The 20544-nt window shown below is 39.3% G+C and overlaps 1 protein-coding gene across 1 annotated transcript; it reads left to right on the forward strand.

Moving 5' to 3' along the window:
* Positions 1–4727: 4727 nt before the first annotated feature.
* Positions 4728–16026, forward strand: zgc:153993 (uncharacterized protein LOC767645 homolog). Its single transcript, XM_036586776.1, has 6 exons — positions 4728–5107; positions 6881–6929; positions 7055–7216; positions 7548–7680; positions 10021–10125; positions 14881–16026. Exons 1-6 carry the CDS (start codon positions 5041–5043, stop codon positions 14977–14979), a joined length of 615 nt encoding a protein of 204 aa, XP_036442669.1. The 5' UTR covers positions 4728–5040; the 3' UTR covers positions 14980–16026.
* Positions 16027–20544: the final 4518 nt, after the last annotated feature.

The following is a 20544-nucleotide window of genomic DNA, read 5'->3' on the forward strand; positions in this document are numbered from 1 at the left end:
GTAAAAATAAAAATGTTCTAATGCAACTTGCATCTGGCATCGTAATGAAGACATCACAATTTGTTGGAAAGGTTTCATACAACAACTAACATTCACTGGAAGAGGCTTCCGAAAGTTTCCAAGGACAACATTATTTAACCACACTCTAATGGAGGTCGCTACAGAGTCTTTGCAAAGACCTTAAACATCCCTGTCAGTATGTTTAGTTTGATAATATGAACTGAAAAGTGAAATGAAGAGAAAAGTCCATGGAAACACAATTAATCCTCCCTGGACAGGAGCAAGATTTCACAACGTGCTCTCAGAGTAATGATAAGGAACGTAAGAGACAGCAGTCACTTAGCGAGAGTTGCGTGATAACCTGAAAGCAGCAGGAGCAATAGTTACATCAAGAACAACAATAACTGCATTGAACTGCACCTCAATCATCTCTGTTTCTCCCCACAAGCAACTCCTCTGCTAAAGAAAAGCACAGAGATGAGCATCTAAAATTTGCATTTAGACAAATCAGAATTCTTTTGAAACAAAGTGCTCTTTTCTGACTAAACAAAAATAGAACTCTTTGGCAAAAATCCAGCTCATCATATTTGGAGAAAGATGAGTTGTGCGTATGATTCTAAGAACACCACAGCCACAGTGAAGCATGATGGTGGGAGCTTCAAGACACTGTGCTGCTTCTCTGCAATTTCAACAAGACAATGACCTCAAATATAAAGCCAAACTAACTCAAGACTGCTCTATGACAGAAGTAATGTTGCTTGCATGGCCTCTTGACTTGAATCGCTTTGAAAATGTATAGAGCATTTAGAGTCCATCTGAGAGACCCTTATAACCTTTAGGGAACTATTTACCAAGAGGAATGGGACAAAACTGAACCACAATACTAAAAATCACTTCTTACTGTGATCACTTTTTATGGTAGATATCTTGAAGCTGTAATTGCTAACGGCTTTGCAGCAAAGTACTAACATTATTAATTTGTGGTGTCTAATTACTCTTTTCCCCACCACTTTTGTTTTTTTTAAACATATCCTTATTTATGTTTATGGATACCTCAATGTCACTGCTGGACTGAGAATAGTTCACCAACCAAGAATAACCAGCCAACAGCATCCTGTGGGCAGTGTCCTGTGACCACTGATGAAGGACTAGAGGATGACCAACACAAACTGTGCAGCAGCAGATGAGCTATCGGCTCTGACTTTACATCTACAAGGTGGACTGACAAGCTAGGAGTGTCTAATAGAGTGGACAGTGAGTGGACACAGTGTTTAAAAACTCCAGCAGCACTGCTGTGTCTGATCCACTCAGACTCACACTAACACACCACCACTACATCAGTGTTACTGCAGTGCTGAGAATGATCCACCACCCAAATAGTACCTGCTCTGTGAGGGTCCATGGGGGTCCTGACCACTGAAGAACAGGGTAAAAGGGGGCTAATAAAGTATGCAGAGAAACAGATGGACTCCAGTCTGTAGTTGTAGAACTACAAAGTGCACCTATATAGTAAGTGGAGCTGATAAAATGGACAATGAGCGTAGAAACAAGGAGGTGGTCATAATGTTATGCCTGATCGGTGTATAATATAATGTATCCCTATAATGTAACATATTGTCCAGCTCTAGTCTTAATACTTGTTTTCCTTCACTCTATGCCAAAGATGCACAGACAAATGCAACTGCATAAATGTAACCATATATGACAAACATAAATACTGGCCTTTCAATTGTGATTCTCCATTATCAAGGAATGACTTGACCTAATCTGTTTTCAGGAATCATTTCTTGCTCAGCAGGCATTTCATGCTTAATCTCAGTCTGGCTGTGTAATGAAAGGAAACTGGCCCTCCGTGTAACATAATGCAAAGTTGAGCACAGTTAATTGAATGAAATGACTATAACAATGTGCTACAGCAACAACTGTAACAACATGACTTTCCTCCTCTCATCTTGGTCACGCTCTAGTGGAAGTGTAGTAGCTTAACATGTCTTACAGGTCTCACTGTGATTTCCAGGCTAGCAGTGAGCACACTGGCCGCAGCCCTATCCACATGTCTCCTTGCGGCCCACTGGGCTTGGCTGAGTTACCGCATAACCAGTTAGGCCGGTCAGCCACAGGCTGCGTTTAAGGATACGGTATGAGGGTTTAAGGGTTGGGACTGTTTAATGAATGTGTGTCAATAGCACAGGAGCCCATACTGTGAGAAGTACACAGTCCAGGTGATACTGTGACAAAACAATCTGTTGTACAGTATTACAGTGCTTCAGCATGACTACGAGGACTTGATATGTGATATGTTTACTTAAAGGGGAATTCCACTCTTCATTTAAAATTTCAGCATAACTCATATGTTGAGATGCAATCATTGTAGGAACTTACCTACTCTGTGGTGGTGATGGGAGCCAAGGGTTGCAATGTCTCCAACTCAAATATAGTCATTTTATTTACTATCCAAAACCACTACTGAAGAACATATGTCTTCTGAGATATTATATGTAACGTTGATGATGGTAAAATAATATTAAATGCAAAAAATGTTTTTTTTTGGTACTATTTTGCTTTATAATGCCCATAATGTATCTCTTACATCTCACAATGTCTCAGGCATCAGGCAGCATATTCATAACTGCATGTGATAACTTTAAGTGAGAGAGCTTTTAAAGGCACTCAACTCTTTAGACGTCTGGTTCCTATCACCATCACTGAGAACAATTACGACTCTGTAAGTTTCTCTACAACATCTTAACCATTACATTATGATGAAATTTTGAAAAATTTGTGGAGTTCCCCTTTAAAGCAGATCCAATTGCTTTTAAACTAGGAGAGCCATGTCTGAAGGGAAAAAAATACATTACAGTTTTAATTCTTTCAGTTTGTAATAGTATTATTACTGTATTTTAGTATTTTAAGTATTTTACTAATGACATTCTGGTTCCATGCCTCCTCATAGCTCTGTTTTCCAGCTCTGTGAACCAACAGCGACATCTGCTGGTGGAAAATGATTTTGGACCATCCTCCAGGAAAAAGGAATACATGAATTCACTACAATTAAAGATGTTCCAAACTGAATATGTTTCAAATGCAGAGAAAGCCAGAAATTAACTATCAAACTATGATACATGTATCGAATAAACTAACTAGGCTGTAATATACAGTAAATAATTACAAAATTGAAATAAAACATTTACAAGCATCATTTTAAGCTCATATATGCAAATACATGCTCCGGCCATTGCATGGATTGTTACTGCCTTGTTAAACAGCTTTTAAATATGATTTTGCTTAAGACTTTTGCTCAGTGGTATTAATCATACCGTAGCATATATATATATATATATATATATATATATATATATATATATATATATATATATATATATATATCAGCCATAACATTAAAACCACCATGTATCTGCATTTAATGTCCATTTTATCAGCTCCATTTTCCATATAGGAGCACAATGTGGTTCCACAATTACAGACTGTAGTCCATCTGTATACTTTGTTAGTCCCCTTTCGCCCTGTCCTTCAGTGGTCAGGACCCCCACAGAGGGTGGCGCGTCATTCTCAGCACTGCAGTAACACTGACATGGTGGTGGTGTGTTAGTGTGTGTTGTGCTGGTACGAGTGGATCAGACACAGCAGTATCACTGCTGGGCTGAGAATAGCCCACAAACCAAAAATATCCAGCCAACAGTGTCCTGTGGGCAGCGTCCTGTGACCACTGATGAAGGACTAGAGGATGACCAACACAAACTGTCCAGCAGCAGATGCTCCTGTTTCTGGGTTTACATCTACCAGGAGGACCAACAAGGGGCAACAGCAGCAGCCTGTGCAGAAGGACTGGGCAGCGGCTGAACAAACCCAACACAAAACAGATTTTTCTTTAAATCAGCTCATCGGAAAATGCCGACTTAGGCTCAAAATACTCACAAGACCCTCACAATCACACAGATGACCACAGCCTCGCTGTAATCTCAAAGGCGGAGGAAATAATCTTTAAATTGTGGCGAAATGGGAAGAATTCCCCGCTGGCGTGAATGAGGCTCGAGTTTCTGCTGAAGGGAGAGAGGATTTCCCCCTCCCGCTCACCAAAACCACGTGACTGCGTTCCCGGAGATATTTTGACATGGCGACTCTCGGCGTCATGTATTGTCTCTGGTTTTATGGCTACATTGGTTGCTATAGTAACGTGGGTGTTTACTGCGGAGGGATCTGATCGCTTAAGGGGAAAAAAAACGCTTTAAATTTAGAAATTAAAATCTAGAAATTTGAATTCTGCGGGGAATTTTGCACATGTGCACGCAGTGGTTGCTAGTAGACAATCAATCAATCAATCGCAACAAACTAATCAAATAATTATTTATTTTATTATTAATTTTAAATTTTACATGTATTATTTGTCTTGCCTTACTTTATTACTTATTTAAAATAAGTCTTAATTAGTTCATTTGTGGGCACACATTTCTGGTGCCACAAGCTTTAAAATTCCATTTGAATCGCATTAACGGTACCAAATCAGTGTTTGGGTTGGATTAGAATTTGTAAAAAAAATCAGATTCCATGTTTTTTTTTCTCTGTTTTTGCAGTTTACACTTCAATTCAGAACAGCAGTCCTACTTCAATATCTAAATCAATCGGATTGATGTTATCAGTGTAAACGCAGCCTTATCAGCAGCTATCTCCCTTCGCTCTCGGCCCACCTGCGCAGGCGCAGACTCGGCGCCGCGCGGCTACTTCCTCGAGGCGAGTTCATGGTTCTGGGCTTAGCTAGTCTCTTCAAGCGTATACTTTGACTTTCGCTTTATCTTTCAGACTCTCTCATGGCGAACTGAAAGGAAGGACGCATGTAGCCGCAGCAGTTTGAACCACTTTGTTTCTTCGCGAGTTTGTCAGCAGCCCAAACTCCGTCAAACAGGTCCGAAGTGAGCGAAGCAAAGTTCCGTCAGAGCTGGTAACTCCGGCTGGGCGGCTAGCGCGTTAGCTAGCTTAAAGTAGAGCCGCGCGCTCTTCTTAAACTTCACTTTAGCCTTTACAATGGCAGAATCTAACGAAAATGAGAGGACGGATGACGGTGAGCTGCTGGGGGCCACCGGCGGGGAAGGTAAGACACAAACCGAACTGACTTTCAGCTTCTGTTTTCCTCCACTTAGCCAGTCGACGGGAGCTCTGACGTCATCGACTGGAAGGACCGAGGAGTTGGCCTGACCTTCTCGGTGTCAGAGCCAAAGAGACCGTGTCGTTTCTGACGAGACATTTCAGCGATTCGAGCACGATTTCAGAGTGAATAGCTAAATGTGTGAAGTTTGGACCAGACGACTCCAATGAATGACAAACACCCTTTAGGAATTTCCTCTGACGTCACACAGAGACGTTTATCTGTCTAGCTCTACCTGCTCTCACTCAGACTCTCAGACCTGGCGAGGGTTGTTTTTTTAAAAGAAGAAAAGACAAAAGAAAGATTTCAGAGATAACCACAGGGCTGAGATTACGGCTACAAAGAGAATAGAGAGTAGGTCATAGACAGAGAATGGAATATAGCATTATATGACATGTCAAATTGCCTTCAGTCATTGTCTAGGCCCTATTTATCAGAATATACTTTGTACTTCCACTCACTAGCCAGATCTACATTTTAGGCCCACTATATAAATATAAAATTACATATCATAGTAATGAAGCCAGGATCTTACAGCCCCAGTGCAAAAAAACACCCTACCATAACTGTCACAGTTAGCTACTACACAACTGCCTGGCTGCAGATATTTGAGCTGATCAAAATTACTTTCCACAGTTGTTAAACAACAAAAGTTTATGGCATGATAAACAAAATGTGAACTGGGTGCGTTTTCACCCCGTAGATTTGAGGTCGTATGAAAACAACAACAGTTCAAACTTCCAACTTGGTGGTATGACGTGATTGAAGGATGCATATGTCTGTTTATATGAGCTCAAACTGTTTCTGTTTTCAGTTGGGAGCTGTCAGGTATCAACAGCTATGAAGCAAGATCGCTAATCAGGTGGTTTGGCCACTTTAGACTTTAATAATATTAATTAACTAAACAAAAAAGACAATTGTTAATTGTGATTACTTGTATGGCAGTTATTTGTTAGCTAAAAGTTTATGATCGTGACAGGCCTACCCCGCCCCCCCATATGAAAATAATACTTTTGTTTAATATTTGCTGCTGTTATCTATCTAACAAGTTGATGCTCTCAAGGCAGGACACTCCACCCACTAGCGTCTAATGTTACCTTAAGTGGATTGTAATAATTATGTCATATTTAGCCATCTAATATGCCACTGTCCAATTTTGAGAACCTTTGCTGTGTGAAATAGATTTTAATAAAATACGTATTTGATGTTTGAATGGAATCATTTTGATCTTTTTAAGTTTAAGGTTATAAATAATAAATATATCACGTTTCAGGTTGTGAAGGATCTGTTTATAAATAGTTACTAAGCATGAAATTTATTATGAATAGATGTAGATAAATAGATGTCAGTGCTGTAGTGTTGATGGAAGATAACTGGTGAAGCATGTTGTTAAGAAATTGGATTTTGGGTCTACGTTTGTGTTAGTATCTATGTGGGGGTCCAGTAAAGATTTAGGGGGCCTGAGTGACTTCCTCGCATCCCTCAACCCCCGCGTTTTACACTTGTCTGTGTCAGTGCTACGTTAAGAGTGATCCACCATGCAAAAATATCCAGCCAAGAGCGTTTGGCTTGAAGATGACCAATATAAATAGTGCATTAACAGATGAGCTACAGTCTCTGACTATACAGCAGCAATGTGGAGTTACAGGGCAGGGGTTCCTAAGTGGCTGATGTGTGTATGTCATTCACTGTCTTAATTTGTTCTCTTTTTTGTTTCAGATGTCATTGATGATAGAATCGTAGAGGAAAGTGCATTAATATTTAGAGGGTACAGAAATTTCCTTCTTGCATGGTCATGTGTTCACATGCATCACATTTGAATATGCTCGTTAACTGTGCTATAAGTTCCTCTGTTCCTCTTTAACCTGGCTGTTGTGTTTTTTTCACATGAAGGTATGTTATGGAGCGGGTCAGTACAGAGAACCCTGCCATGCATGTGAGCCCGGAGGACCTCGGTGGAAGACCTGAGGAATCTGACAATCCTCAAGTAAAAGTGGTTGTAGAGCAGCTTCTTAAGATCGCTGATGATCTGAATCGAAATGCTGAGTTTCAACAGTAAGAATTACGGATTTGTTATACATCTCCAATATATACTGCTGTTGAATTGTTGGTATATTTTCTATTTGTTGAGAAATTTGGTTTTCTTGAATTTTCACACCCAGGGTAAAATTGCTACATTTGTCGCTAAACTCACTTGTAATTATTATAAAATGAGTTCTTTCATTCATACTTTTTAATTATAATGTGATGTGAATTATGTAACATGATTTTTGTAAAATGATTATTGAAGTGTTCAATAAGTGTTTTTACACAAAGATTCATTTAGATTTCACTGAGGATATAATGTTAATGGACTGTATGCTAAGCACCTCTGTCTTCTGGACAGTCTCATCAGCACTGTGGAGGCTAACTGTGCTCAGGATGTGTTCATGACGGTGGCCAGGAGCATCTTTACAGACGGCATTAACTGGGGGCGGATTGTGGCTCTCTTTCATCTGGCCTATCAGCTGATTTACAGGGTAAAACTCTTCTGCTACGTGTTACTTAGATTATTGAGTGTCTAAATATTTGATAAGTTGTTGACTTGTGATGCTCAGATGCTTCGTTTTTATTCAGTGAGTTGTGACATAAGTGATGTGAATTTGGATGCCACTGACAGTGCGTTAAAAGTATCGTTTGAAAAGCAGCCTGAAATGCTCCTTCATTTGATTATTAATTGGTTAAATGTGTTATGCTGTTACTACTAGTGCGGCCATTAATCTTTATTGAATGACTTTTTTGGGCCATGTCATGTATTTTTATTGTAAATATTTATTTCTTGACAGCTTCACTTATGATGCTGTAACAGTCATAATGCATTTGAACTCTTTTTGACCAATAACTGACTGCTGTTAGTTTGTGATCAGATATTTAAACAAAAAATTTAATTATTCTCAACAAGAAAACATAAATTTGTTATGTATAAACATGGGTATGTGACAGCTTTGAAGGTGCAGAGAATTTGTGCAGGCGCAATAACCACAATACCGTCAGCTGTAGTCTTCTCAGTGTCCGAGTACAAATTTTCATATCAGCTTGGTGTGTCCCAGGCCTAATGGTTAACCAGCGAGCCTGAAAACAAGGAACCGACTCATCACAATTTAATTTTAAAACTGATAATTCCATTTTTGAAACCTGTATTACGTAAGAATGTTCCATGCTGGTAAGACCAAAAACTAAAAAGACTGTAGTATAATGAGCTACTGAAAGTTATGTATTCAAAAGTTCTAAATTAAATTAAGTAAATATACCACTCATAACTAGCCAAAATAACCATGCATTTCTCGACTGGGTTTTGCTTGGCTTAGTGCATCTCAGTAGCTCTCAAAAGCCATCAGCGTCTTTCAAGTCCTACTCTGTTATTCTTGATCTCCTTACACCACCATGCATCACACTTTCCTTCAGAGAACATGGATGAAACTAGGGTTGTGAAATTGAGTGTAATATAACATTATCCGATCACAGCCCCTTGCTTTTATCAGTTACTGGAAAAAAAAAAAACAAAAAGAAACGGGTTTAAATACTGACTGAGCAGCTGCTCCTAAAGCTGACAGTATGAGGATCCTCTTAACTGATAACTGTCTGGCTCCCATCTCCGAGAACCCGTTTTAGCATGGCAGATAATGTGGAAACACAACAGAGAAGCATGCTTAAACCAGAGGAAACAAAACATTGTTAGTGTTTCTGCTCAAAAACATTAAGCTAACTTTGTTCCTGGTTTGGTTTGGTTGTTCTTGGTATTGTTCAGTAAGTTACGTGTTTGCAGTCTATAAATTGCTTGTTGTTAAACTAATAAAATAGCTAAAACTTACTGTGTGAAGTAACAGTGGCCTTCAAGCTACTGTTACTTTAGCCTATAATTATTATTATTATTATTTATTATGCTATTAGTAATAGATTTTTGTCTTATGATTATATCAAAGTTATAAAAACAAAACAATGTTGTTTAATCTTTTGATTAAAAAGGGAAGGCGTTCACTGTGTGGCTGCTGCATGGCTTTGTCTGCTTAAAAAGCCCATTGTGCTGAATTGTCTGAAGCCAGATGACGTATTAGTACTGATTCAGTTTTGAGTTTAACAATACTGCCATCGGTCAGCTCATGCATAGTCATAATGGCTGTCTTGTGAATGGTTGGTACATTGTTGTAGATGTATCGCCCTCTCAAAAACCGATCCTGAACATCACTGTTTTTGGTTGAGTACTGTATTTTGTAGTAGGCCTGTCTAGCGGAACTATTTGCCTATTTCATTTGCCTAAAACGTTCCTCAGCTTGAATGATAAATCCACCTATCCAAATAGAACCTGTTGTTTATTGGAAATAGAATAAAAGGAAATTAACATTTTTTTTAACGGACATCGTTGCTCGAACAATTATTTATTTGTTGGTTAATCGGATAATCATTAACATCTCTACTTAGAATCAAACAGGCTTTTTTACCAGTAAGTAAATAGTTTTTTTGTAACAACTCAAGAACGGTCGATTCAAAGTGGGCTGTTTTTTAATATAATTTCCATATATGGACTGGGAAAATAAAATGATTTTTAATCTTCATCAATGTTTACATACTCCATCAAACTCCTACTTATAAAAAGTGATAAATGCTCATTTTTCCATGGTATGGGCCCTTTAAAAGATGTAGTAAAGATGAAATAAGGTCATTACAGCACTTTAAGAGAAATTCCTCAAACTAAGTGCAAATACCACTGCTTTGAAATGACCTCATGATTGCTCCAGCATGCTTATCTCTGGTAGAATAATACAGGAAATTGTGGAGAACACTGAAGCTACAGGAATAACTGCTTTCTTTTCTCTCCTCAGGCACTGACTCAAAACCACTTGGAAATCATCAAGACGATCATTAGCTGGGTATTACAATTTATCAGGGAACACATATCTGCCTGGATCAGACAGCAGGGAGGATGGGTAAGTTGCTGTGTTGTTAGGCCACCCATACAGAACCACACAGGTCGACCCAGATACCAGGCCACCACACACAGAGACGCGCCCACTCGAGTGGCAGGAAGCACAGGGGCGCAAACTCAGATGCATTCCACTCAAAAATCCACACCCAAACCTGCTGACCCACTTTATAATAGACACATATGTACTGTGTACACAAAACGCAGCTGGATTAAACAGTAAACAAAAACAAAAGTCACATGTGAAATGCGTGTATTTGGGTTAGGGTGAAGCTGGCAGATGCTGATATTCCCCCTGTAGCAAACATTATCACTGCAAAGACTAATTACTGCTAATTCACTGTAATGTAATCACACGCACACTAAAAAGGAGGAGGCTGGTTTTCATCATAATTGTTACTCTATGGCAGACAAAACTAGTCAGAAGGCGGCTGAACTTTTGGCTTTGCTATACAAATTCAAGATATCTAGTTTTGACTCCTGCTTACAGCTCTGATTGAGGCCTTTGGCTCAAATGTGTTTGTACGCCGGTGTCCGAAGGCCATCATTACGCCCCAGTGGAGTTCAGTGCACATGTGTGGCGCAGAGCCTCCTCCAGGACTGGTGGGAGTTGACTGGTTCCTGGGGCCAGGCAAGTTTTATAGCACACACATGATCATAAAGGCCATAGTACGTGCGGTGGTGGGGTTTAGACTTCAAACGGCTCAGCGTCATGGAGCATACCCTGATTGCCGCTGCTAAAATTGCGGATCATGGGAACGGGGCCCTCAGTAAGCATGAGACACGCTTCAGCCCAGCATCTTGAGTGTGAGAGGCTGATGAGGGAGAGCACACATGGAGAGCGAGATGGCTAAGAATAGCATAATATAGACAAAATGCCATATTGAGATTATATCACTACATTTGAGATTACGATATGCCTTGCATTTAGGGATTGTCAAAGTCGGTTACTCGATTAAAAGAAATATAACATTGACCATTTCAATGAATTCACATTCATTCATTGTCAGTTTTCATGATGATGATGCATATATTAAATTCTCTTATTGGTCTCTCTTACAATAAGAAATAGGCTTAGGCACATATAATTGTATGCTGCGTTGTTTAAAAAATGACACTATATGGTATGTATGTATGTATATATATATATATATATATATATATATATATATATATATATATATATATATATATATATATATATATATATATATATATATATACACACACCGATCAGGCATAACATTATTACCGCCTCCTTGTTTCTACGCTCATTGTCCATTTTATCAGCTCCACTTACTATATAGGTGCACTTTAGTAGTCTGCATACTTTGTTAGCCCCCTTTTACCCTGTTCTTCAGTGGTCAGGACCCTCATGGACCCTCACAGAGCAGGTACTATTTGGGTGGTGGATCATTCTCAGCACTGCAGTAACACTGATGTAGTGGTGGTGTGTTAGTGTGTGTTGTGCTGGTACGAGTGGATCAGACACAGCAGTGCTGCTGGAGTTTTTAAACCCCTCAGTGTCACTGCTGGACTGAGAATAGTTCACCAACCAAAAATATCCAGCCAACAACATCCTGTGGGCAGCGTCCTGTGACCACTGATAAAGGACCAGAGGATGACCAACACAAACTGTGCAGCAGCAGATGAGCTATCATCTCTGACTTTACATCTACAAGGTGGACTGACAAGCTAGGAGTGTCTAATAGAGTGGACAGTGAGTGGACACAGTGTTTAAAAACTCCAGCAGCACTGCTGTGTCTGATCCACTCGTACCAGTGCAACACAGACAAACACACCACCACCATGTCAGTGTTACTGCAGTGCTGAGAATGATCCACCCAAATAGTACCTGCTCTGTGAGGGTCCATGGGGGTCCTGACCACAGAAGAACAGGGTAAAAGGGGGCTAACAAAGTATGCAGAGAAACAGATGGACTACAGTCTGTAATTGTAGAACTACAAAGTGCACCTATATAGTAAGTGGAGCTGATAAAATGGACGATGAGTGTAGAAACAAGGAGGTGGTCATAATGTTATGCCTGATCAATGTGTGTGTGTTTGTTTATTTATATATATATATATATACACACACACACACACACACACACACACACACACACACATGAGTGAGAGAGAGACGTCTGTCAAATACTGTCTATACATACTAGAGGTGCAACTATATGAAACTTTCACTGTTGTTGCATCCTGATATGATACATTTTCGACAGATTTATATAACACTGCTAACATAACTTTTGCATTTATTTATTTATCTATTTATTGTTTTGTTCATGATGCGTCAGGCAAACGTGTGCTATGACAGCTCATAATAGTAACCATAAACAAAAACCGTGTAGACTGTTTACAAAATACAGGCTACACGTTACATCTTAATATTAAACAAACTGAGCTTTACAATGAATGTTTTCTAACTTGGCTCAGTCACTCCCAGGAAACTGTCGAATCCACAAGCAGAACAGAGATTGACTTTACAACCGGTTAGCTATTAGAAGCTACAAGCATCCCTGTCGGAATTACTTGTTTGGCCCATTCAGACTCTGCACTTTGCCCCTGTTGGAAACCTGTGTGGATCCATAGCTGCTGCCACTCGTGTTTTCTCCTTGCTCTGGTAACTTGGTTAAGACATGTGATTGAGTCTTCACAAATGAGTTAGCATAGCATGACATGAAGACCAAGTTCATCAAAACAATAAAACTCCTCTGGATGTTCATGGCACACAATAAAACATGTAATGATTAGTTTAAGGGTTTACTTATGCATATTATGAGCCTGTGATACCACTAATAAAAAAGCCAGCATTATGATGTCCATTAACAAATGATGTATTGTGCAGCTCCAGCTGAGAATGTTTTTTGAACTGAAGATCAATGGTTGTAGTTATTTTTATAGCATCACAGATCTGCTTAAAGCAGGGCTCACTTCACATTAAAACATCAACAACTTTGCATTCATCATGGTAAGCCAGGCCCACAGATGTTAACATCACCATGTCTGTGGTGGAGAGACCACATACGGGAGAAAGAAAAGTCTGAAAGCATTTGCAACATGCTTTTTTGCAAGGGGCCACTACTTCATACATTTGTTAGAAATGACAGCGGCAGGTGCCGAGCCTGAAAGAGCTTCCTCTCTTATGCAAACATAGGCAAAAATCCTCTTATCAAGTACAGTATGCTAACCTTTAGAAGTCACTTATTACAGGCGATATTAAAAGGATGGTGGTGAATTATTTCTCACTCGTCGCTTTAGTGAAACAAGCGGAGATTTTTCTCTCAAAAGTGCACATTCTAAAATTTCAGTTCATTTCAGTCAGAAGAAATCAAACATGCCAAAATGTGGTGTGTGTGTGTGAAACAGTAATTTAAAGGTCAGAAGCGTTGGGTCAGGTCACATGCAGACTTAAAAAGAATATCTGACTTGATGTTTTGATCTCAGATGCAAAATCAGCATATACTGATGAAGATCTAATGATATTAGATAATTCACTCACATCCTTAGAAGACAAGTCCTTCACCAAGCTTTGACCGAGTTCTCAATGAATGCTCTTTCAACACACTCGCAAACATCAGATTCATCTGCTTGGTGAAGAAAATGTTCTTCCACCAGAGAGGTCGCCAAATCCTATGCAGTGTAGCTATTCATTAAGAAATAATGAAGATATTCATTATGTTAAGTTACACCAAGATGTTATTAAATGATTAATAATATACCATAATTATCTATTTACAGTAATTCTTTGATGCATTGTCTGCTTGAGATTTGATCGCCACATTTCCAATATGAGGCATGGATTGAATTTTATTAATTATAACTTCATTTTCAATCTTAAATACAGGGAGATTCAATTGAAAGAGGCCCTGAATATTCTGTTGTAACTCCTGTTAGGATGATGTAATTTGAACCAAAAAAATGCACTACATACCTTGATGTATGTGTAATCGACTGCATTACATGCAATGCTGGAAGTGATCTCCGTTTTCTGCCAGACACATGAAATGGTAGAGGGGTACGCACCCGGAAGTTGCAAATGGAGGTTAAACGTCGCGACGGCTGTCCGGCGCCTATCTCATTGCACCGACGCAGGGTCATCCCGGCTTGTTCGAAGCTCTGTATACTGAGGAGCACATTGCACGCTGTTTCGATCAGATTGCCTCATCCTAGTGAGAGTTATCGCAGAATATTCGGGACCTCTTTCAAGTGAATCTCCCTGTAGCTTTCCCATTCATTATAGAATTATATATGGTCATATTTCTGGATATATCTAAATTTCTTCATTTTTTTTCACAGCTTCCTACAAATAAGATGAAATGTGTGACACTGTAGAGAAATATCATCATATTAAATTCATTTAATACCTGCACCATTTTTAACATTTTATTAAAAACATTGATTCCTAACCTCTGAATTATGATTCCCAAGTTTTGATGAAAAGTTAGTGTGCATACTGTCTTGTTTTGTGTCATCATGTATATTTCTGTCATTGTTTGATGTCAAAACAAAAAGCCGGAACTGCAGACTTGAAGCCATCAATACAGACTGAAAAGCTATGTCATTAGTTAAATTAGCTAGTTAAATTAGTTGAAGTAGTATTATACAACAGCAATAAAAAATCTATACTTCAAAGAACTTTTATGGGTATAATGCTGGAGATGATTTGTGGAATCAAGAAGGAACTTCATTAACTCTCAGCACATGGTTTATCAGACCTCATGGTGGTGCTGTCCTGTGTTTTGCAGGAGGGCGTTATGCGTAGCGTGTCCAGATGGCGCACGGTGTCCATCATTGCTGCCGTGGCATTCATCGCTGCTGCCGTGTACTGGAGAAACACTCGCTGACCTTCTCGGACTAAAAGCCTGGAGCCAGATTTAGTTATTTGCACATGTGGAAATTGATATCAGAAGCAATAGTACATCATTGATTGATTTGCTTGACAAATATATTGACCAAATATTCATGTTGTTCGGCACATGTTTAAAACCTATTGGGTTATTTAAACCAAGTCATAAGTCCAGCACACACTGAGAGCCAATGCAGTAGACACTGTAGCCCTTTTTTTCCTAATTTGTTTGTGTTTATTTGTGTCTGAGATGCCTTAAGGAGGAACTATTTATTAACAAAGAGTCTCTTTTTATACTTCCCACTATGTTTGTGGTTATTTTTACAATCAGGGATTCCACTCCTTCTCAGATATCAGCTCCTAAGTGCCAATAAATTGTAGCCCTACCTCCAACTGGTGAATTGTCTAGGACCAGTTGTTTATCACATGATTTTAAATGGAATTTAAAGGTGCATCTTATTGATTTTTTTTTTTACATTTGAATGTAACTGAACAGATAATTGTAGGTTGTGAACTTTAAATCTCTTTTTTTTTTTTAAGCTCTTTTTTTCTGTAAAAATGGTCTGATCCTGTCTAGACAAAGTCTGATCTGCAGGAAATCTATGGATGTGTTGGTAAGCTGTTGACAGGCAATATTCATAAAATTTAGTTTCATAATAAGCAACAAAGCCTGTGGAAGTGATAGATTTATCACAGATTAAAAATCAAAAATTAAATCATCCTAAATTTGGATTCCTGGTTCCAGTCCCAGCTGTGTGGGTTTGGGTGGAGCTGGGTGCTGGCATTCATGATCTGATCCATTAATTACTCTGAGAACCGACCAAATTCGGAAGAAAACTGGCATTTATAATTGACAATTTGTTAGTGTAGTTTGGTAGTAAAGATCAGTGTATAGGTCAAAGGAAATTATGATTAGATATGGTGAAAACATTACTGCATGTTCACTTTTTATGTAGTGAATTGTCCTAAATGGGGAAAAATTAAGTTTTTTTTTATTTGTACTTGGTCATTGTTTACATCAAAATAAATGTGATCAAGATTCTGAGTTTGACCATTCTTATAAATGAAAAATGTGCAGTTGTCTTGTTCGGGGTGCTGTATGTGGGTCGTTCTACGTTGTAGCTGATGTTAGTGCTTTATTTCTGTTGTAAAATCACTTAATGTGTCATGAGTAACACCAACGATACGATCATTTGGTGACACATGAAGTGTCCGTATTTTAGCCAAGTTTATCAGAAACATAAAAAGATTTCACTTTCTGTGGACTTAGAGATGCACTTTCTTTCAGATATTCATACAAGAAGCAGTTTAGAAAGATCTTCATGGTTATTATTATTTTTTTGACCTTTTTTTTTGTAACACCACTGACAAAAAACTATGAGCAAGATTTATTATCAAAATAAATTTGTTTAAAATAATTTGAACCTAGGATAGACGATACCTTGTTTCACATAGAAATAATAATTCAACATCTGTGAATTCTTTGGTGTGACACACCAAATGTTGTCATGAACATCACTAAAAATCACTGAATTTGAAAAATAATTCTGGAAATAGTTATAATTTTTGTTGATTGATTTAGGATTCGAATGAAGACTACACAGACATCAACTTTCTGTGGTTTACTCCAATCATAAGCCAAATATTCATGGCTTTAGATGCAATGAAAATGCCACAATGGTAGAACGACCCCTCCGAGTCCATTACGCGGTCCCTGTTCCAGTGCTTTTCAGGCTGGAGACACATCTGATGCTCTTTCTCTTGTGTTATCAGGCTTTTGAACTGCCACATTCTGTTCTGAGGCTCACGCTGCTGCTAAATATACTGCAAACACAGCCTGCACACTTCAAACCCACACACAACTTCCTACATCACATTCTCTCTGGGCCTGCCTTCCATCACTGCCTTCCATGCCTGCTTCAAGGCTGCTGAAGTTCTTCACATGACACAGAGACAGAGGGAGAGAAAGCAGTGGTCGGCGGTGGGTTGTGGATGCTTGCCGTTTTATCATTTCCTGTTGTAATTGAAACCACGCGTGCTCAGATGGGGAAGAGGCTCTGCAGTGTGTCCGTGGGTCCATTACCCTGGCGGACCACTAGAAAGAGGCTCCATGTGTGTGCTTTGCAAGGAAGTAGTTTCCTTCCTCCTCCTCTTGTCTCTCCTCACCCTTAAACTGAAGCATATGAGCCTGGGATGGGTTTGGAGGGAGGTGTGCGCAGGCTAAGAGTTCAGCACCGGCAAAGCAACAAACAAGTGTAGCCTTAAATCCCGTAGTGCTAATCATTACTGGTCTACAGCAACGTGTAAATGAGCCTTAATTTTACATAGAATAGAATAGTATATAGGCTTAAATGTCAGGTTTAACCCTAAGAGGGGCATTTAAACCTAAAACTAGCATTTTAGGAATTCATGGTTTGGTATTTGTGTTGCCTCATTATAATACACAATACCGTAAACAATAAAGAATCATATAATAAAGAATTCCGGACTGCTAGTGTAGTCACTCTCTACAGTTCCAAACCGCCTCTGGAAGCAACATCAGCTCAAGACTTGTGCATCAGAATCATGAAATGGGTTTCCATGGCTGAGCAGCTGCACTCAAGCCTAATATCACTATGTGCAATGCCAAGCGTCGACTGGAGTGGTGTAAAGCACGCCGCCACATGACTCTGGAACAGTGGGAATGTTTTCTCTGTAGTGACGAATCATTCTTTACTATCTAGTAGTCTGATGGATAATTCTGGGTTTGGCAGATGTCAGGAGAACGCTACTGAAGTTTGGTGGGGGAGGGATAATGGTCGGTGGGCTCGGCCTCTTAGTTCCAGTGAAGGGTAATGCTAATGCTATAGAAAACAGAGACATTTTAGACAATTACTTGCTTCCAACTTTGTAGTAACAGTCTGTTCCATTATGACATTCCCTCTGCACAAAGTGAGGTCCAGAAAGACATGGTTAGATGAGTTTGGTGTGGAGGAACTCCAGTGGCCTGCACAGAGCCCTGACATCAACCCCACTGAACACCTTTGGGATGAACTGGAATGCCAATTGCGAGCCAGGCCTTCTTATCCAACATCAGTACTTTACAAATGCTCTTTTAACTGAATGGGCACAAATTACCACAGACACACTTCAAAATCTTCAAAAAGTCTACCCAGAAGAATGGAGGCTGTTATGGCCACAAAGGAGCGGCTAACTCTGAATCAATGCCTATGGTTTTGGAATAGAATGTCCAGCAAGCTCATATAGAGGGCGTCGTCAGTTGTCCACAAACTTTTGGCCATGCAGTGGTGTCTGTTTTTCTAACCAGCAAGTGGAAAACAAAAATACCTTTCAAAGAGTCTGCTACAAAGCTCTGGTAGTCTTTTAATTGTCTCCCACCTTCAAGATACATCATCTGAAGGGGGTTTTCCTAGTCTTTAAACTTTCTTTACTGTGGCACTACTGTAGGAGGCAAATAGACATGTTTACAACAGAAGTAGTAATAGTTAGATTTTTAATTTTGGCCGGATTTCCCCCTAAATCCTAAGGGCCCATTTGTGGGTATACACTTCCTCACTCTCTTAACATGGTTTCATAGTAGCTACTAAATAATAAATAGTATTTACTGAACTTGAATAACAAGCCTAGCGTTCAAAGGGTTAAACTGTTTGAACTGTTTGAAAGCTGCTCTTTAACCTAATATAGATAATCTTATAAACACTGCAGGCCCACAGTCATGATTGAATAGTCCTAGCATGTAGTGATTAGCTTTAACCACAAGATGTCAGGTCAAACCACACAATGGAAAAAAATGCTCAGGTTCTTTATGAAACTGTTCAGGCCTGCACTTGTGAGAAGCGTTTTGCAGTGTAAATATGATCAATTGTACCATTTGATTGGCAGTTCAGGCCTTCCACAGCAACAAGGCGTCTGAGCCGATCCATTACAATTTTGTGAATATTTGTCTCAAAGTCTTCTTAAATTGTGTAAGTCAGCAGTGCTCATCTGGCAAAACAGCTTTATTGCAGGCCACTTTCTCCCCACCTCACTAACAACACCGCCATGGAAATCTGGCCATGCGCTGTAATAAGGCCCTTCCTTTTTCATGTACTGGAAGGCTTTTGGTTTGATAAGCTTAAAAAAGCTCTTATCTGTGGTCGCAAACACGAAATGTTGAAGTAATTACACGCTGGGGTCACGGATCACACACCAGCAGTAATGTATGAAAATCGGTCAGTGCAGAACACCGATAGCATTTCTGAAATGTCTCAGGCTTCTGTACCGTTACATGAAAAAGGAAGGGCCTTATTACAGCGCATGGCCAGATTTCCATGGCGGTGTTGATAATGAGGCAGGGAGAAGGTGGCCTGCAATAAAGCTGCTCTGCCAGATGAGCACTGCTGACTTACACATCTAAGAAGATTTTGAGACAAATATTCACAAAATTCACAAATTTCCTCTTATTCTTTGAACCTGATCAAGTATTATACATGATGAGCCCTTTAAGCTTCATTTATTTATAAATATTATTTATTTATCATTGTTCAACATTGAATCTAATAAAACATACATTTGACCGTTCAAAAAATGTGCAACTCATCTCAGGAACAATATCTCAGTTTTACATGGTCACAAGGTTGGTGAATGTATGTCTGTGTGTTTGCCCTGTGGTGACCTGTTCAGGGTGTTTCCTGCCTTCCGCCCGATGAGCCCTGGGATAGGCTCCAGCACGCTCTGCGACCCAGGAGGATAAGTGCCTTAGAAAATGTTTATATGGTTAACTAGCATCCATGCTAATAGAATGAGGATATAAAGAACTTTCTACTGACTTATTTTCTACTGAAATATTTCACTTTCAGTCCAGAATTTGGGTATCAGGGTGGAACTTTCAAGGTGACCTCGTCAGTCAAAATCACAATATTGTTGAAAACAAAAAGTAAAAGTGTTGATGAGAACTTTTTTTTCCCTATAATCTATAATATAATGAATATGTGACCATTGGAATGTTCCAGATAAGATGGCAGTGAGTGTATTCTGGTATTTCATGACCTATAATAGTTTAAAGTTTCAAGCATGAGATGTTAAATTGATTCACATATTAATGCAAAAATATGATTTCTGAACAATTTTAAAGATTATCGCAGGTTGAAACATTTATAGTGGGCTGGGGCAGCAAAATGCTATTTTGGAAGTGCTATAGTTAGATATTACTCATATTTTAAGTCATTTATCTGAAAGATGCACATAGGTTATTGTGAAGGGCACTTTACCTGCGTTTAAAATGTCTTTTACCTTTACATACATATTTGTAAATAGAGCACAAATGTCACTCCAGTTGTGGAATCACCCTTATTTGATAGCAATGTGTGAGGATGAGATATGATAAGATAAACTGCAGAAGCAGGTGGCAGAGCTAAATGAGGTGGTTTGGCAGGTGTATCCGGCATTTGGGAAGGCAGCATGGATAGAGTTGGCACAGGTGCACTTTTGCCAGAGGAGCTGGGCTGTGCATGGGATGTGCAGCTTGCCACACCAGCTGGCCTTCCAGCTGTCATAACTGAGGCAAGAAATTGTGCTGTGCCTA

The sequence above is a fragment of the Colossoma macropomum genome, unplaced genomic scaffold (genome assembly GCF_904425465.1).
Source record: "Colossoma macropomum unplaced genomic scaffold, Colossoma_macropomum, whole genome shotgun sequence".
Taxonomy (NCBI): Eukaryota; Metazoa; Chordata; class Actinopteri; order Characiformes; family Serrasalmidae; genus Colossoma; species Colossoma macropomum.

Coding starts and splice junctions, on each gene's coding strand:
- zgc:153993 (XM_036586776.1), top strand. CDS start 5,041: ATGGCAGAATCTAACGAAAATGAGAGGACGGATGACGGTGAGCTGCTG. Junction 5,108..6,880: donor GGGGGCCACCGGCGGGGAAG/GTAAGACACAAA, acceptor TTTTTGTTTCAG/ATGTCATTGATGATAGAATC. Junction 7,681..10,020: donor CCTATCAGCTGATTTACAGG/GTAAAACTCTTC, acceptor TTCTCTCCTCAG/GCACTGACTCAAAACCACTT.